Below are 15,241 nucleotides of genomic sequence, written 5' to 3'. Positions count from 1 at the left end.
AGGACTTTGTTGTAAACACGGTCTAGAGATGAGATTTACTAAGTGTATTCGGATATTTCTTCCCAAATAAATTTTCAACTTCCCTAACTTCAGACCACGCTACATGCTCAGCGCCCTCGCTACCAATAACAGATCTTATGCATATCTCTAAAAAAAATTAAAGCTCAAGAGAGGTTGATAAACATCTAGAGCTGAAATCATTCAACCTATCATTTGCTCTTTTAGCATTCAACCTATTCCGCTCACATTCCTTCCATGAAGTTAATTAAAAGAAAGGACTAATCAATCAGCAACATCCGTGCTTTGACTCTTAATTGTTTGGTGGGTTGAATTACACAGGTGACAATTTTAAGTCAACACACACAAACATACAGAAACACAAACGTCACATGCATATGTGACGTTTGTGTTTCTGTATCTGTTTGTATCACTCATTATGCGACTGACTTGAGTACCTTACAATATTCAAGTCAGATTGTTGACTCAGAATCTGCAGTTGACACTAAAAATATTGTGACAATGAAATACAACATAACTCTGTGTGATCCTTTTCTAAAAACTGAATATTTATTCAAGGAGGAAGCCATCAACTATGTTTGTGACAAACCTGACAATTTTGTGGTCTACAGAACAAATCCAAATTCAAATTTTGCATTACACGTATATTATAACATTGTTAAAAAGGCAAACAGCAAACACGGAACAAACACAACTGACTCATACAGGGCCAATACCCATTACCAAGTTGCTTGGAGAACATCAGGGATTATGAAAAGCTTTAAATGCTTTCGATCCTTGTAAAGCAATTGATTTTAGCCATGGTTCTGGTATTGCACAACACAACTCTGACTAAAAAAAAAAAATCAATAAACAATTCAGCCTCACTTAACAGGTCCGAAATTAGTTATTACTTAGTAATTTCCATCGTTAATGTAGAGTCATTTCTCTGGGTTCTGAGTATCATCCTCATCAGCATTGTGTGTCTCGCTCTCTGTTCCCTCTGTGTTTAGTGTTTGGTTCGGGAGGGTGGTACTATCAGCAGGTTCCTTGTTCTGAGATGGCCTCAGGAGATACTCCAGTTCCTCTGCACTGATGGCCACTTTCTCTGGGATCAGCCACCTCTTTAAGTGCTCCAAGGCACTGGTAGAACAAATACAGAAGTCAGGGGCAAAGAGGTGAGAAGAAGACTCTTGGAAACTAATTTAATGTTATTCCCTATCTAAACTAGCATAGTTGTTTTTGGTTGGAAATAAACTTGAGAATCTGATGTATTATCTATTGTATTACCTATTTTAAAACACTGGAAATCTCGAGAGGAAAATAACAAAATATCCCCTTGTGACTCTACTGGTGAATACATTGTATGTTACCAGATAATGGAATGTATAGAACTTCAGAATATAGCTATCTCCTATAAATAATATTACTTGGGCAGAATGGTATATTAATAACCTAGCTGCCAGTAGAGTGAAGTAGACAGATGAGATAGAGACACCATCACAGGCAGGACTTGCACATTTATGACACCATTCATCCACCAGGATGGCTCTTACCTCCTATCTTTACCCTAACAATGGTGTCTAACCAAACAGAGTAAGACATCCCTCCTGGCTCACCTCTCATCCATGTCGCTGCCTTGGAAGAGTTCGGAGGTCTGGGCATCATGTAGAAATCTATCCCAGCATTCCTTCTTGGCCTGAGACAAAGAGCGCAGCATATCCCTGGAAGTTACATCACTGGACTGACCCTTCAGTCTCTTCAAACGGTTCTCTGAGGCAAAATGCAGAGCATATTCAGTCATTACTCCATTAATCTGAATTAGTGACAAAAGAATCAACCACACTGCCCTTACTATTGTTTCGGGGTTTTTTTAGAATAAGGGACAAACAAATCATTTCATGTGACACCACCAGAATATCCACAAAATTGGGCAAACTATGATATAACTTTTAACTAAGAACCTGTAGAACACAGTCTAGACCAGTGGTTCTCAACCTTTTTGGGGTCCTGCACCCCCTGCGTATTTTTGATCTACCCTGAGGACCCCTCCACCTGATCTTGGGGGAGAGGGGTTGCAATTTGATAGAAACAGTAGAAACTGCATTTTAAATTGCATTATAGCATTTATTCACTCTTTGGGGCAAAAATAAGAGCTTTCAGTTGTAACTTAGATATAGTTAACAAAACAGAATTCGTATGCAGTAACATTCAGATATATGTAACAAAACAGAATATGTATTCAGTAACTTTCAGATATATGTAACAACAGAATTTTTATGCAGTAACTTTTAACAATGCAAACGGGAGCGAGATCTGTTATTAAAATACAATAATTTACACTTGTGAAACAGATGTAATTAGAGAAAAAACTCCTGTTACCCTTTATAGTTTAGGTAGATAAAGGTCTCAGTCACATTTGAGTAAAATAATCCTATTTCTATAAATGTCATAGGATCTTTTTTTTAAAGATATTTTCTTTTCACGGACCCCTTGCAATTACACCACGGACCACTAGGGGTCCGCGGACCCCCGGTTGAGAAACACTGGTCTAGACCATCCCGAAAACCCATTTCTATAACTTGATTTGAGAGGAAGGATGATCTGGTGGAAGTGGTGGGGGTTGGTGTTGGTGGGAGGGAGAGGAGACTTGGTAAAATGAGAAAGAAGAGTCATGGAACTCTAGACACAGATGGAGGAGGTGGGGGCAAAGAGAAACCGTAAGGCGACCAATACCTAAACTAGCTATGTAGATCTCAGAATCTTCCATTGGTTCCCACTTGGCACTAGAAGAGCTTGTCGTTGTCCCATCTGATTGTCCATTGAACTGCACTCTGACTTGCGATGCCGGTTGAAAGGAGTCTGTGAACTGAGCACCGTTTTCTTGAAAAGCCTGCTCTTGCGCTTCTGGTAAACTGGAGCAGATCTCAGACCACAGTTCTCCGCTGGACCGGGCCTCTTTTTTATTATCGAAATCGTCGATCATTTTGGTGCGCTAACTGTAAATTTCAACATCAATGAGCATATTACCCACTAAAACAGATTTTAACAACGAACATTTTGGAAACGACATGCAAGCCCAATGAGAGCCTTGGACAAAATACAACCATGGAAGGTAAACAAGAAAATTTAGATAATCTCTTGAACACCAAAAGCAAACTTAATATATCTTAGCTAACGTTAGCTAACGCTGCAGTCTACGCACTTCAAATACTACCTGCAATATATCGAAATCTAGAAGTCATGACGGGGGGGGGCATGTTATCTCTATAGCTTACCTTTAAGAAAATGTCAACGCGCTTTTTGCTTTTGGAGAGTCCCGTTATCAAATATAAAGATTTCACTTCCTAACCAAGCGTGCCCATGGTTCAGTTGAGAGTTGACCAGACAAACGCAACTTCCTTATTTTGAGCAAGATTATTGGACTCTTACACTGCCTGTCAAATTGTTCTGCGCTGTGATTGGATCCCTTCCCAAATAAGCTCTTCGCATTGGACAGGTATCGTGATCCGTCAAAGGTACCAGGAAATCTGTGTCTGCGGAGACATTGTCGATATGCCAAGGTAATCTGCAAACATATGTTGTTTGATTTTATTTGTGAGCCCTTTACGAACAGGCATTAAATACTCTTGGTCGCTGAGCGGGACCGTTCATGACGTAAACCAATTTAGCGGGCACATCAGCCTAGCTTCGATCAAGTTGTTTTCTAAGTGAGTAATGTGCCTGGCAGAGTTTCTTTTAACATGAACAAGGGTAACACTAGAAATGAACCTCTTGCACGCTGCACATACAAATTGGGCAGTATTTATTGGGCAAATTCTAACTGGCCGATGTCTATCGCCTCAAATACCATATGTCCATATGTAAGAGAGACCACTGATCATAATTTTACCACAGGGATATCCACTGTTGGAGATGCGAGCGGTAATCCCTTTGGTGGTAGTTGCAGTCCCTATGGGTGTACTGCTGTCCCGGACCATGGCTTGGATGTCCAGTGGCAAAACGCATCCAGAACTCATCAGCCGCCTGAGGGGTAGAGTAGCCTTATATTAGGGAATTGAGCTATTGACTTCAATATGTTATCTAAGTTATAATCTGTGCTGCATTGATATACTCATTTGTTTTTTTCAAAAAGTCTTCGTTTTATTCAGGACATGTATCACATGGACTTAGGGTCTAAAATTTGATGTGTCTATGTCAAACAGTAGATGCACACTATGATTCGGATTTTTTTTTAATCATCGATTTTGCAATTGTTATTTGTGTTAGATCATGGGGTGATCCGCAACGACAGAGTCTATGAGGCCATGCTGGCTACAGACCGAGGGCTTTATTCTAAAGATCACCCTTACGCCGACTCTCCTCAGTCCATAGGTATCAATTTTGATCACCCTTTTCACCTGTTGTAATAATGTGGTTATGATAGTGTGGCACAGTAGTTTGTAGAGTAGCGAATAAGTGATTACAAACAGTGAAAATTATGTTTGTTGTAACATTATGTTATGCTGATAAACAATTACAGGGTACAGGGCTACAATCAGTGCTCCACACATGGTGAGTAACATCATGTGACATACTGTGTATATAACATATATATATAATTTATGTATCGTAGGCTATAAAATCATAGGATAACATTACAGAATAACACTTTAAGACTTGATTGATTTGATTGATTGATTAGAAGGATTTTAAAAATTCATTCATATGATGCGGGCTGCACGGTGGCGCAGTGGTTAGCGCAGTCGCCTCACAGCAGCAAGGTCTTGGGTTTGAGCTCTGGGGTAGTCCAACCTTGGTGGGGTTGTCCCGGGTCATCCTCTGTGTGGAGTTTGCATGTTCTCCCCGTGTCTTAGTGGGTTTCCACTGGGCGCTCCGGTTCCCCCCCACAATCCAAAAACATGTAAGTCAGGTGAATTGGCCGTACTAAATTGTCCCTAGGTATGAATGTGTGTGTGTGTGTGTGTGTGTGCGTGTGTGTGTGTGTGTGTGTGTGTGTGTGTGTGTGTGTGTGTGTGTGTGTGTGTGTGTGTGTGTGTGTGTGTGTGTGTGTGTGTGGCCCTGTGATGGCCTGGTGGCCAGTTCAGGGTGTCTAGCTGCCTGCCGCCTAATGACTGCTGGAATAGGCTCCAGCATCCCGTGACCCTGAGAGCAGGATAAGCAGTTCAGATAATGGATGGATGGATTCATATGATGCATGTTATGGACTTTTATGGACTGTGGCATATCTCTTGATAGCATGCCCATGCTCTGGAGGTTCTCGGTGATAAGCTAACGGAAGGGGCATCAGCACTGGATGTAGGTTCAGGAAGTGGTTATCTCACTGCCTGCTTTGCAAGGATGGTAAGTTCATAATATTTACATGTCACGATGCCAGTATTCACATGTCAACACAAGTTGCTTACCAAGCAATGCACTCATTCTTCTGCTGTGTGTAGGTAGGGCCCAGTGGTAAGGTGGTGGGGATTGAGCATATCAATGAACTGGTTCAAATGTCAGCGAGAAATGTTCAAGGTGATGACCCAGAACTGCTTTCCTCTGGGCGCATAAAACTTGTAGGTGAGTCAGGTGACATCTTGACTATGTCATATTGGGTCAACTGTAAGCTGATGTTTTATCAACAGCCATTGAATTTGGATGGTCAAACTCTTGTTGTCCTTACCATGATTCAACTTTTATGGTCACACCAAGCTATTTCTTACATTATGTAAATGTCATAATTACATCCCTCCACAGTAGGAGATGGGAGGCAAGGCTACCCAGATGGGGCACCATATGATGCCATTCATGTTGGAGCAGCCGCACCTACACTTCCCAAGGCTGTAAGCACACCTATGGTTTAAAGTTAACTGAATAATTTGTATTTCCCTTTCTCATAAAACCTAAACAATAATGATAGAGGGAAAAAAGTGTGTTATGTGATATTATAGAAATGAGCAAATCCATTGATTGCAACTATGGTCATGTTATCCGCCCTCTCTTTTCCATGCATTATTGGGGAAGCTCTTGGAACAACTCAAGCCCGGTGGACGGTTGGTTCTGCCAGTAGGTCCAGATGGTGGCAGCCAGGTCCTAGAACAGTATGACCGCCAGAGCGATGGAACTTTCCTCAAAAAAGCATTGATGGGAGTGGTCTACGTTCCTCTAACAGACAAACGGCACCAATGGCCAGGGTATTACACATGCACATCTATACATCTTAATTCCTAAACCAAACAAAGCCACACTCTTTTCTTGCACACAGATTTTATGTAATGACCAAAAAAAAAAAAACTGCTTTTAGAACAGACATAGTCTTGATCAGGAACATGTCATGGTTATTGCCCACATCTTCTTGCAATCATTAACTACTACTACTACTACTACTACTACTACTACTTTCGGCTGCTCCCGTTAGGGGTCACCACAGCAGATCATCCTTTTCCATTTCTTCCTGTCCTCTGCATCTTCCCCTGTCACACCAGCCACCTGCATGGCCTCCCTCGCCACATCCACAAGCCTCTTCTTTGGCCTTCCTGTTTTCCACTTCCCTGGCAGCTCCATATTCAGCATCCTTCTCCCAATATACCCAGCATCTCTCCTCCACACGTGTCCGAACCATCTCAATCTTGCCTCTCTTGCTTTGTCTCTAAACCGTCCAACCTGAGCTGTCCCTCTAATGTAATCATTCCTAATCCTTTCCTTCGTCACGCCCAATGAAAATCTTAGCATCTTCAACTCTGACGCCTCCAGCTCCCCCTCCTGTCTTTTCGTCAGTGCCACTGTCTCCAAGCCATATAACAGCTGGTCTCACAACCATCTTGTAAACCTTCCCTTTAAGTCTTGCTGGTACCCTTCTGTCACAAATCACTCCTGACACTCTTCTCCACCCACTCCACCCTGCCTGCACTCTCTTCTGCACTCCCCGTTACTTTGCAGTCATTAGCTATATCAATAATTTTGTGAAAGAGCCAAGATGTGGCCTCTGGTTGTAGCTGTGATGTAGCATTTCCATGACGATAACCTTGTTGTCCATCTCTCCCCAGAGGTGAGCTCTGACTGCAGTGTAATTACCCCTGCAGGAGGTGGCGCTGGTGCTGCACCTTTGGGCCTCCATAAAATTCCGTGAGGTTTCAACCTAGTGGATGGACTCCAGTGAATGGGCATGGCATTCTTATTAGCTTTTCACCTTGCAACAGCTTTGCTCGATTTGGCTGATAATCTTGTCTTCCTGTTGCACTTAAAGAGTGAACAAGTGACAGACGGGTTAAACTGCTGGTTAATTGGTTGTCTCATGATCATACGACTGAGGCTCCTCGCTGAGAGACTGGAATGGAACTGGAATGAAACACAACTATCAAAGTAGTTTTGACTGGAGGTCCTAGTATACACTGAGGAAATCTTAATAATAACAGCTATGATCCCCCCCCCACGTTTTGAATGTTCAATTACATTTGTGTGCCATCTTGTTATCAATGCATTCATTCATATATTTATAAAATGTTGTGTTAACATTCAATTCACTCCTTTAATTTTAAGATTTGAAATATAACGAACCAGTTTCTAATTTGGAAAGATTTTATAGCACACTTCTGTATTTATTTACAATTACTGAATTTAATTTTTAACTTAAAAAAATCTCCTATATGTTAATCTCAATAACATCAAATAAATATGGGCATACTTATTTGCTAACAGGCTCCGGAAGAGGCTCTTACATTTTTTTGATGACATTTTGATGTCCTCAATTAGCACCTGCATGCCAAAGGACACTCTCTACCAGCCAATGAGTTGTGCATTTGGAACAAGTGTTGATGGAGTTTTCAAAACATAGAAAGATATTGACAGATTTAGGGAAGCACTGAGTGGTAAAGAAGAAATGGGATAGGCAGAGAGATGAAGAAAGTAGCCAGGAGTACAAGGAGATGCAGCATAAAGTGAAGAGAGAGGTGGCAAAGGAAAAGGTGTATGCTGAGTTGTATGAGAGGTTAGACACTAAAGAAGGAGAAAAGGACTTGTACTGATTGGCTAGACAGAGGGACCAAGCTGGGAAGGATGTGCAGTAGGTAAAGGCGATCAAGGATAGAGATGGAAATGTGTTGACAAGTGAGGAGAGTGTGTTGAGAAGGTGGAAGGAGTACTTTGAGGGGCTGATGGATGAAGAAAATAGAGAAGGATGAATGATGTGGGGATAGTGAATCAGGAAGTGTGGTGGATTAGCAAGTAGGAAGTGAGGGCAGCTATGAAGAAGATGAAGAGTGGAAAGGCAATTGGTCCAGATGACATACCCTGTGGAGGCATGGAGATGTTTAGGAGAGGTGGCAGTGGAGTTTTTAAGTAGATTGTTTTAACGCAATCTTAGAAAGTGAGAGGATGCCTGAGGAGTGGAGAAGAAGCATACCGGTACTGATTTTGAAGAATAAGGGTGATGTGCAGAACTGTAACAACTACAGAGGTATAGAGTTGATCAGCCACAGCATGAAGATTTGGGAAAGAGTAATTGAAACTAGGTTAAGAGGAAAGGTGATGATCAGCGAGCAGCAGTATGGTTTCATGCCACAAAAGAGCACCACAGATGCGATGTTTGCTTTGAGAATGTTGATGGAGAATTATAGAGAAGGCCAGAAGGAGTTACATTGTGTCTTTGTGGATTTAGAGAAAGCATATGACAGGGTGCCGAGAGAGGAGGTGTGGTATTATACGAGGAAGTCGGGAGTTGCAGAGAAGTATGTAGGAATGGTGCAGGACATGATTCAAGAGATTGAAGATTCAAGAGTTTTATTTGTCACATACACACAAGTACAAGTCCCGAGTGCAGTGAAATGGAGGGGAAAAAAAGGTACGAGCTCCGAAATGAAATGTGCAAACAACATACAACAGGTACACACACATTCCAATTTGCAATATACAATTTACAATCAACAAATTAAGAACTGTCTTTAAAAAGAAAACAGACAGCACAGTATATACAGTAATATAACATATGCACATACATTGCTCTGGGAACCGCCACATCCGGGACGTGAACCCGGATCTCCCGCAACACAGGCGACTAAAGGGTCTGACCCAAAGCACTTAAAAAAATAGAAAACTGAGGTATATGTGCTGAAATATGAGGTATGTATGTACATAATATGAGTTATGTGTAGTCGGTTACCTTACTGTGTGTGCGTGTGCGTGTGCATGCATGCGTGCTTAATCATGAGGGAGGCAGTATGGGTCAGCGACGGGGCCCCGGTAAGGTCAGAGTTCACAGTCCTGATCGCCCGAGGAAAGAAACTCCATCTCAGTCTCTGTATTTGCAGCATGACTTCGGAGGCGCTTGCCTGACTGCAGCAGCTGGAACAGTCGGTTGTTGGGATGGTGAGGGTCCTTCATAATCCTGTAGGCTCTGGTTTGGCACCTCGAGGTGTATAAGTCCTGCAATGTGGGGAGTGAGTTACCAATAGTGCACTCAGCCGAACGCACTACCCTATGCAGAGCCTTCCTATCCTGGGCGGAGCTGTTTCCAAACCAGGCGGAGATGCTCTCCACTGCCCCAGAGTAGAAGGACTGGAGGATCTTCCGGGAGACTTTGAATTTCCTTAGTTGCCTGAGGTGATAGAGGCGCTGCCTTGCCTGTTCACCAGAGTGTCTGTGTGTGAGTGCCACGTGAGAGCCTCTGTAAGGTGGACTCCCAGGTATTTATACCTGCTCAGCCTCTCCACATGCATGAGGGAATTGTGACAGTGGTGAGGTGTGTAGTTGGAATGACAGATGGGTTCAAGGTGGAGATGGGATTACATCAAGGATTGGCTCTGAGCCCTTTCTTGTTTGCAATGGTGATGGACAGGTTGATGGACGAGACCAGGCAGCTAGTATCTGTGGACTATGACGTTTGTGGAGGACATTGTGATCTGTAGCAAGAGAAGGTTGCAGATGGGGGGAGAGCCTGGAGAGGTGGAGAGGTGGAGGTATGCACGGGAGAGAAGAGGAATTAAAGTCAGTAGGAGCAAGATGGAATACCTATGCGTGAATGAGAGGGAGGACAGTGGAATGATGAGGATGCAAGGAGTAGAGGTGATGAAGGTGTATGAGTCTAAATACTTGGCGTCAACTGTACAACGTAACGGGGGGTGCAGAAGTGAAGTGAAGAACAGAGTGCAGGCAGGGTGGAGTGGGTGGAGAAGAGGGTCAGGAGTGATTTGTAACAGAAGGATGCCAGCAAGAGTTAAAGGGAAAGTTTACAAAATGGTAGTGAGACCAGCTATGTTATATGGTTTGGAGACAGTGGCACTGATGAAAAGACAGGAGACAGAGCTGGATATGGCAGAGTTGAAGATGCTAATATTTTCATTGGGAGTGACGAAGAAAGACAGGATTAGGAACGAGTATATTAGAGGGACAGCTCAGGTTGGACGGATTGGAGACAAAGCAAGAGAGGCAAGATTGAGATGGTTTGGACATGTATGGAGGAGAGATGCTGAGTATATTGGGACAAGGATACTGAATATGGAGCTGCCAGTGGTGAGGAAAAGAGGAGGTTTATGGATGTGGTGAGGGAGGACATGCAGGTGGCTGGTGTGACAGAGGAAGATGTAGAGGACGGGAAGCAATGGAAACGGATGATCCGCTGTGGCGACCCCTAACGGGAGCCGCCGAATGTAGTAGGAGGAGGAGGGAAGCGCTGAGTGGTGAAGGTATACAAATGAGTTCAAAAGAAGGTGTGGAAAAATCTATGTTCTATGCGCTGCAATGTATTAATTCAGTTAAATTATTTCAGCAGAATTGATAGAAATTTTCCATTTGCATCCTCTTTTACATGAATTGAGATGAAGTATTTAGTTCCACGATTTCTCTCCCTTTCAGATGGTGGCGGTAGTGCGCCTTAAAGTTGTTTGGCAAAAGCCATAAAAATAGTCGAAGAAGAAATAGAAGCAGCAGAAGAAGAGACGTGCATACACGCTCCCACACAAATGTTTCAATTAGTTTTTAAGTCTTTCGGGGCACGTGTTTCATTTACAGCTGCAGTTTTGACAATATCCGTTGACAGTCCGTTGTATTTCCTCTTTAATTTGTTCTCGAATCATCGCAACAACAGCGAGATTTTACGCCGATTTCTTCATTTTCATAGACACGAACTGTGCCGTGGTAGTTTTGACAGCAACCAGCTAGTACATGTTACTAATGCATGTCAGATTGATAGGAGAATAACGCAGCAACCACAGTCTGGAGCCCGTTATAGTACCTGGAATCACTTTGAACGGCAGCAACAAAGCAACCCGATGGCGCAAACGGGAGCAGTGGAGGAAGGCAACCTTGCGGAGGTGATCGCCACCAAGGAGAACAAGGCGTCAGAGACTGGTGGTAAACGCAAACACGAGGGAGACGAACCTGAGAGAAGCGGTCGAGCGAAAAAGAAAAGGGGGGGTGGAGGAAAGAAACTTCGTCCAGGTGAAAGATATGTTCCCCCTCCCCAGAAGCGGAACCCCGGCGTTAGCTTCAACAAGGAGCATTTTGATGAGACGTCTTATTATTTCGAGGGGGGCCTCCGCAAAGTGCGCCCCTATTTCTTCGACTTCAAAGGATACTGTAAAGGTCGATGGATCGGGAAAACTCTTCTCGAGGTTTTCAAAAGTGAATTTAGGGCCGAGTCCATAGATTATTATCAGAGCGCTGTCAAAGAGGGCCGCATCCGACTGAACGAGGCCCCTGTGGAGGACCTTACGTCCGTAACGCTTAGGGTTAGTGCTTACAATTGCAAATTATATCTAATGTCACACAAACTTTTTTTTGATGGTATACTAGCGGTATCCATACCGATGTTTTAATAATACTTACATTTTTCAATTGAAATATTTTTTGTCGTTCTCTCTCCTTTGCATTGATAAGTTACAGTCATTCTCCAGATTCATAATCTTGAAACAGAAATGCTGATGTTTCCAAACGTTAAAACTCCTATAATTATCATTACTTGTACTTCCCTTGTCCATAGAACAATGACCTCATGAGGAACACAGTACATCGCCATGAGCCGCCTGTGGTTGGGACGCCCATAGAAGTTTTGGTAGACGATGGTGAGGTGCTGGTGGTCGACAAACCTGCCTCCATTCCAGTCCACCCCTGTGGTCGTTTCCGCCACAATACAGTGATTTTCATCCTGGGAAAGGAGAGGGGTATCTCTGGGCTCCATACCATCCACAGATTGGACAGGCTTACTTCTGGAGTGCTGCTGTTTGCCAGAACATTGGAGATGTCAAAGAAGCTGGATCAGTTGGTGAGAGACAGAAAAGTGAGTTCAGAATACATTTTAACACACTACATGACAATTACTTGAAATCAGTAATATATGGAGCGATAGGTCAAAATGTATATTAATTTTTCATTGACACACAAGCAAAATATTGGTACTGTAATCATTTTAATCAATTCCACTGCTTTGCAGTGGTGAGATAAAGAGTGTATATATGTGCTGCCCTTTCTGAACAGCTCGAGAAGGAATACGTGTGCAGAGTGGATGGGGAGTTCCCAGAGGGTGAACTGGTCTGCGAAGAGCCCATTTTGGTTGTCTCCTTCAAGGTTGGTCTCTGTCGAGTTGACCCCAAGGGAAAGGAATGCCGGACTGTTTTCCAAAGGCTTAGCTATAACGGCAGCACCAGTGTAGTCCGCTGCTTGCCCCTGACCGGTCGTACACATCAGATTCGAGTCCACCTCCAGTACCTGGGATTCCCCATTCTTAATGATCCCATCTATCGGTCTTCAGCTTGGGGCCCTCACAGAGGCAAGGGGGGTTTGGTGGGGAAGAGTGACGAGGAGGTGCTTAAAGCTCTGGTGGAGGAGCATCGTTCTAAGGAAAGTCTGCACCTGTTAGATATACCTGAAGATGGTATTGGGGTTTTACAGGCGGAAGGGGATTCTGGTGCTGAGCCCTCTGAGAAAGAGGAGAAAAATGATGGGGCCTCTAAAATTGATAAGATGGGAGAAAACTTTCCGACAGGACTCTGTGGTGCCTCAAAAAAATCAAATGCACAAGGGCAACAGGACATTAAATTTGGCTCAAGCAACTCTTTACTTAATGAGGTGAGTCAGGACACCAGCAGTACAGAGATAGACCCCACGGCCAACCTTAACAGTGGCTTGCCTACAGAGTCACAATGTGTTGTACCGACTGAATTGCACCAGAATCAGAAAGGGGCTACTAAATCTCAGCACACCTCTCAGGGGACCAGAGACCACCTGTGCAGTGAATGTAAGTTAGTACGACCAGACCCCACTGAGAAGGAACTTGTCATGTACCTGCATGCATTGCGCTACAAGGGACCTGACTTTGAATATTCCACACGCTTGCCTGATTGGGCCAAAGAGGACTGGAGTGAGGTTGAATAGAATCAATATGAACACTACTGATAAAAAAAAAAACTACTGATAACAAAGAAATTGACGTTTAACAGATCAAAAGTGTGGCCAAAGTGTTGTGGAATATTATTTAACAGGTAGATTAGGCTTGCACAGGGTGTCTCCCTGCCTGCTGCCCAATGACTGCTGGGATAGGCTTCAGCATCGCGTGACCCCGATTGGGATAAGCAGCTTGGATAATGGATGGATGGATGGATGGATAGATTATTGTTTTAAACTGACATGCTTTGGTTTTGCTTTGGAAATTTTTTTTTTGTTTTGCTACATTTCCGTTGATAATCTTTAAGTAATTTGTTTGCAAATGTTAAACACATGCTTGAGCTAGGGTTGCCAACTTTTTCACTACCAAACAAAGGACAAAAGGTGGCATGCTGGGCAGTGTGGGTATGGTGTTGTGTGAATATACAGTGTATTGTTTTAAGCCGTTTGTCATAAGGATAGCTACTCTCTTACAGTCAAATTAAAGCTCAATACACAACTCGCACGCCTTGGCAACATACGGTACGTTTAATAATAGTTTGTTAATTTACAGCAGGTACCTTTAACACAGTCCTTTAATTGAACCATTACCTTTACTGTTAGTGTAAGTCAGAACACTTGTGACTCTTGCACTGTAGGTTAGAAAAAGTTATCCCCTTCTTTTTAATCCTACAAGTGACAAACTAGAAGTAACCATCGCTTCTGTATGCTGTAGTTTTGCAGAGGAATCAAACAGCAGAGGCTCACAGCAGGTGCACCCTCTGTATACACAAATAGTAGTGGGGAATGAATGCTTCATATTCTTATTCACTAAAACTATATAAGTTGGAAATCACAACTTGGACCTTCACAAAAAAAACCAAAACATTTATATGCAAAAGAGGAAAAAAGGGGCATGTGTCTGCTCACCAAGTCTACTTTTTCCATGGATATTTTTTGCTGCTCTTAACCGATTCAAGCAGTCTTTTGTCCTTTTGTGCAGCCAGAGAGAAGTCCTTACATGACAAGTCACAGTTCACAGATATTTGAAGTTCATTTTTGATCAGCTCTGTACTGTATCTGTTTCTTGAGTCTGACCATTTAATGGTCATAAGTGAGAAAATCCTCTACAAAGGCATTTGAGCCTGGCACACTGAGGACAAATGAGACAATCCTAAACATGTTGATCAAGTTGGCTGTCCCTATGTTTTGGAAAACTGCCATCCACTTCTCAGTGGTGGATTTTGTGGTATCCTGTCTGGCTTTCTGTATTTCCTCCCTTCTAGCACAAAGCTCTTCATAGAGATGGTCCATACTGACAGTCTCTATCATTTTGAGGGGAGCCACCACCTGCTCCAGGTCAGTGAAGGAGAACTCCTCATGAAGGGTGATTGGTTTCAGTTTCATCATTACATTTTCTGACGAGAAATCAAACCACTTGTCAATGTATGCAATGACAGAGTCATTGCATACTTCAGAAGGTCCTTTTGCTGCTTTGACCTTTGTGCTGACACTTGTTTGTCCATCAGCTGCTCGGTCTGGTATTCAAAAAAGCTGTCTTGTTTCTGCTGAAGCCTCTTCACTTTGAATGTTCCCACGTCCTTGTAAACATCTGTGATGCAGAGCGTTTTTTTTCCTCCAGCTTTCTAACGAGGTGTGTCAAAAACACACCCCAGGTTGTGGAAAAAGCACAGATAAATCTCAGCAGCTCCAGTTTTTCCTTCGTTCTCAAAAATCCTCTTCAGTGCCACAGGACAGGTCTCCCCAAGGGACCTGAAGTATGAGGTGAGAGCTGGCCAGCTCTGCAGGGCACGATCAACAGCTGGATGAAGAGACTGCCATCGCGTGCAAACATGTATTATTAGTATTTCACGCCACTCAGTGTCAACAAAGGCAAAAAATGCACGCAGCT

The 15,241-nt window shown here is 43.1% G+C and overlaps 3 protein-coding genes across 5 annotated transcripts; 2 read left to right on the top strand and 1 right to left on the bottom strand.

Moving 5' to 3' along the window:
* Positions 1-474: 474 nt before the first annotated feature.
* Positions 475-3,381, bottom strand: ccdc32 (coiled-coil domain containing 32). Of its 2 annotated transcripts, none has more exons than XM_056296114.1 (4): positions 3,276-3,381; positions 2,734-2,996; positions 1,617-1,770; positions 475-1,140 (listed from the first exon to the last, which is right to left on the bottom strand). In XM_056296114.1, the coding sequence occupies exons 2-4, from the start codon at positions 2,981-2,983 to the stop codon at positions 939-941; spliced, it is 606 nt and encodes a 201-aa protein (XP_056152089.1). In that variant the 5' UTR covers positions 2,984-2,996; positions 3,276-3,381; the 3' UTR covers positions 475-938. The 2 variants fall into 2 exon arrangements, with proteins under 2 accessions (XP_056152089.1, XP_056152090.1); XM_056296115.1 differs by having other exon boundaries at positions 2,734-2,866; positions 3,276-3,370.
* Positions 3,382-3,434: 53 nt separating this feature from the next.
* pcmtl (l-isoaspartyl protein carboxyl methyltransferase, like) lies at positions 3,435-7,665 on the top strand. Of its 2 annotated transcripts, none has more exons than XM_056296061.1 (9): positions 3,435-3,560; positions 3,895-4,030; positions 4,267-4,371; positions 4,520-4,551; positions 5,236-5,340; positions 5,436-5,556; positions 5,734-5,819; positions 6,001-6,170; positions 7,023-7,665. In XM_056296061.1, exons 2-9 carry the CDS (start codon positions 3,913-3,915, stop codon positions 7,033-7,035), a joined length of 750 nt encoding a protein of 249 aa, XP_056152036.1. In that variant the 5' UTR covers positions 3,435-3,560; positions 3,895-3,912; the 3' UTR covers positions 7,036-7,665. The 2 variants fall into 2 exon arrangements, with proteins under 2 accessions (XP_056152036.1, XP_056152037.1); XM_056296062.1 differs by lacking the exon at positions 3,435-3,560 and adding an exon at positions 3,568-3,707.
* A 3,575-nt stretch (positions 7,666-11,240) lies between these two features.
* On the top strand, positions 11,241-13,341 carry rpusd2 (RNA pseudouridine synthase domain containing 2). Its single transcript, XM_056295385.1, has 4 exons — positions 11,241-11,699; positions 11,951-12,247; positions 12,445-12,841; positions 12,953-13,341. The coding sequence occupies exons 1-4, from the start codon at positions 11,241-11,243 to the stop codon at positions 13,339-13,341; spliced, it is 1,542 nt and encodes a 513-aa protein (XP_056151360.1).
* Positions 13,342-15,241: the final 1,900 nt, after the last annotated feature.

Source organism: Lampris incognitus, chromosome 16 (genome assembly GCF_029633865.1).
Source record: "Lampris incognitus isolate fLamInc1 chromosome 16, fLamInc1.hap2, whole genome shotgun sequence".
NCBI lineage: Eukaryota > Metazoa > Chordata > Actinopteri > Lampriformes > Lampridae > Lampris > Lampris incognitus.
This window is presented reverse-complemented; position numbering and strand designations above follow the sequence as displayed.

What these genes read in the sequence shown, in the direction of transcription:
- ccdc32 (XM_056296114.1), bottom strand. Translation starts at nt 2,983, where the DNA reads ATGATCGACGATTTCGATAATAAAAAAGAGGCCCGGTCCAGCGGAGAA. An exon ending in GATCTACATAGCTAGTTTAG is followed by an intron (nt 1,771 to 2,733) that starts GTATTGGTCGCC and finishes ATTTTGCCTCAG; the next exon opens with AGAACCGTTTGAAGAGACTG. An exon ending in GGCAGCGACATGGATGAGAG is followed by an intron (nt 1,141 to 1,616) that starts GTGAGCCAGGAG and finishes TTGTTCTACCAG; the next exon opens with TGCCTTGGAGCACTTAAAGA.
- rpusd2 (XM_056295385.1), top strand. Translation starts at nt 11,241, where the DNA reads ATGGCGCAAACGGGAGCAGTGGAGGAAGGCAACCTTGCGGAGGTGATC. An exon ending in TTACGTCCGTAACGCTTAGG is followed by an intron (nt 11,700 to 11,950) that starts GTTAGTGCTTAC and finishes CCTTGTCCATAG; the next exon opens with AACAATGACCTCATGAGGAA. An exon ending in AGTTGGTGAGAGACAGAAAA is followed by an intron (nt 12,248 to 12,444) that starts GTGAGTTCAGAA and finishes CTTTCTGAACAG; the next exon opens with CTCGAGAAGGAATACGTGTG.
- pcmtl (XM_056296061.1), top strand. Translation starts at nt 3,913, where the DNA reads ATGCGAGCGGTAATCCCTTTGGTGGTAGTTGCAGTCCCTATGGGTGTA. An exon ending in ACTCATCAGCCGCCTGAGGG is followed by an intron (nt 4,031 to 4,266) that starts GTAGAGTAGCCT and finishes TATTTGTGTTAG; the next exon opens with ATCATGGGGTGATCCGCAAC. An exon ending in CTGCCTGCTTTGCAAGGATG is followed by an intron (nt 5,341 to 5,435) that starts GTAAGTTCATAA and finishes TGCTGTGTGTAG; the next exon opens with GTAGGGCCCAGTGGTAAGGT.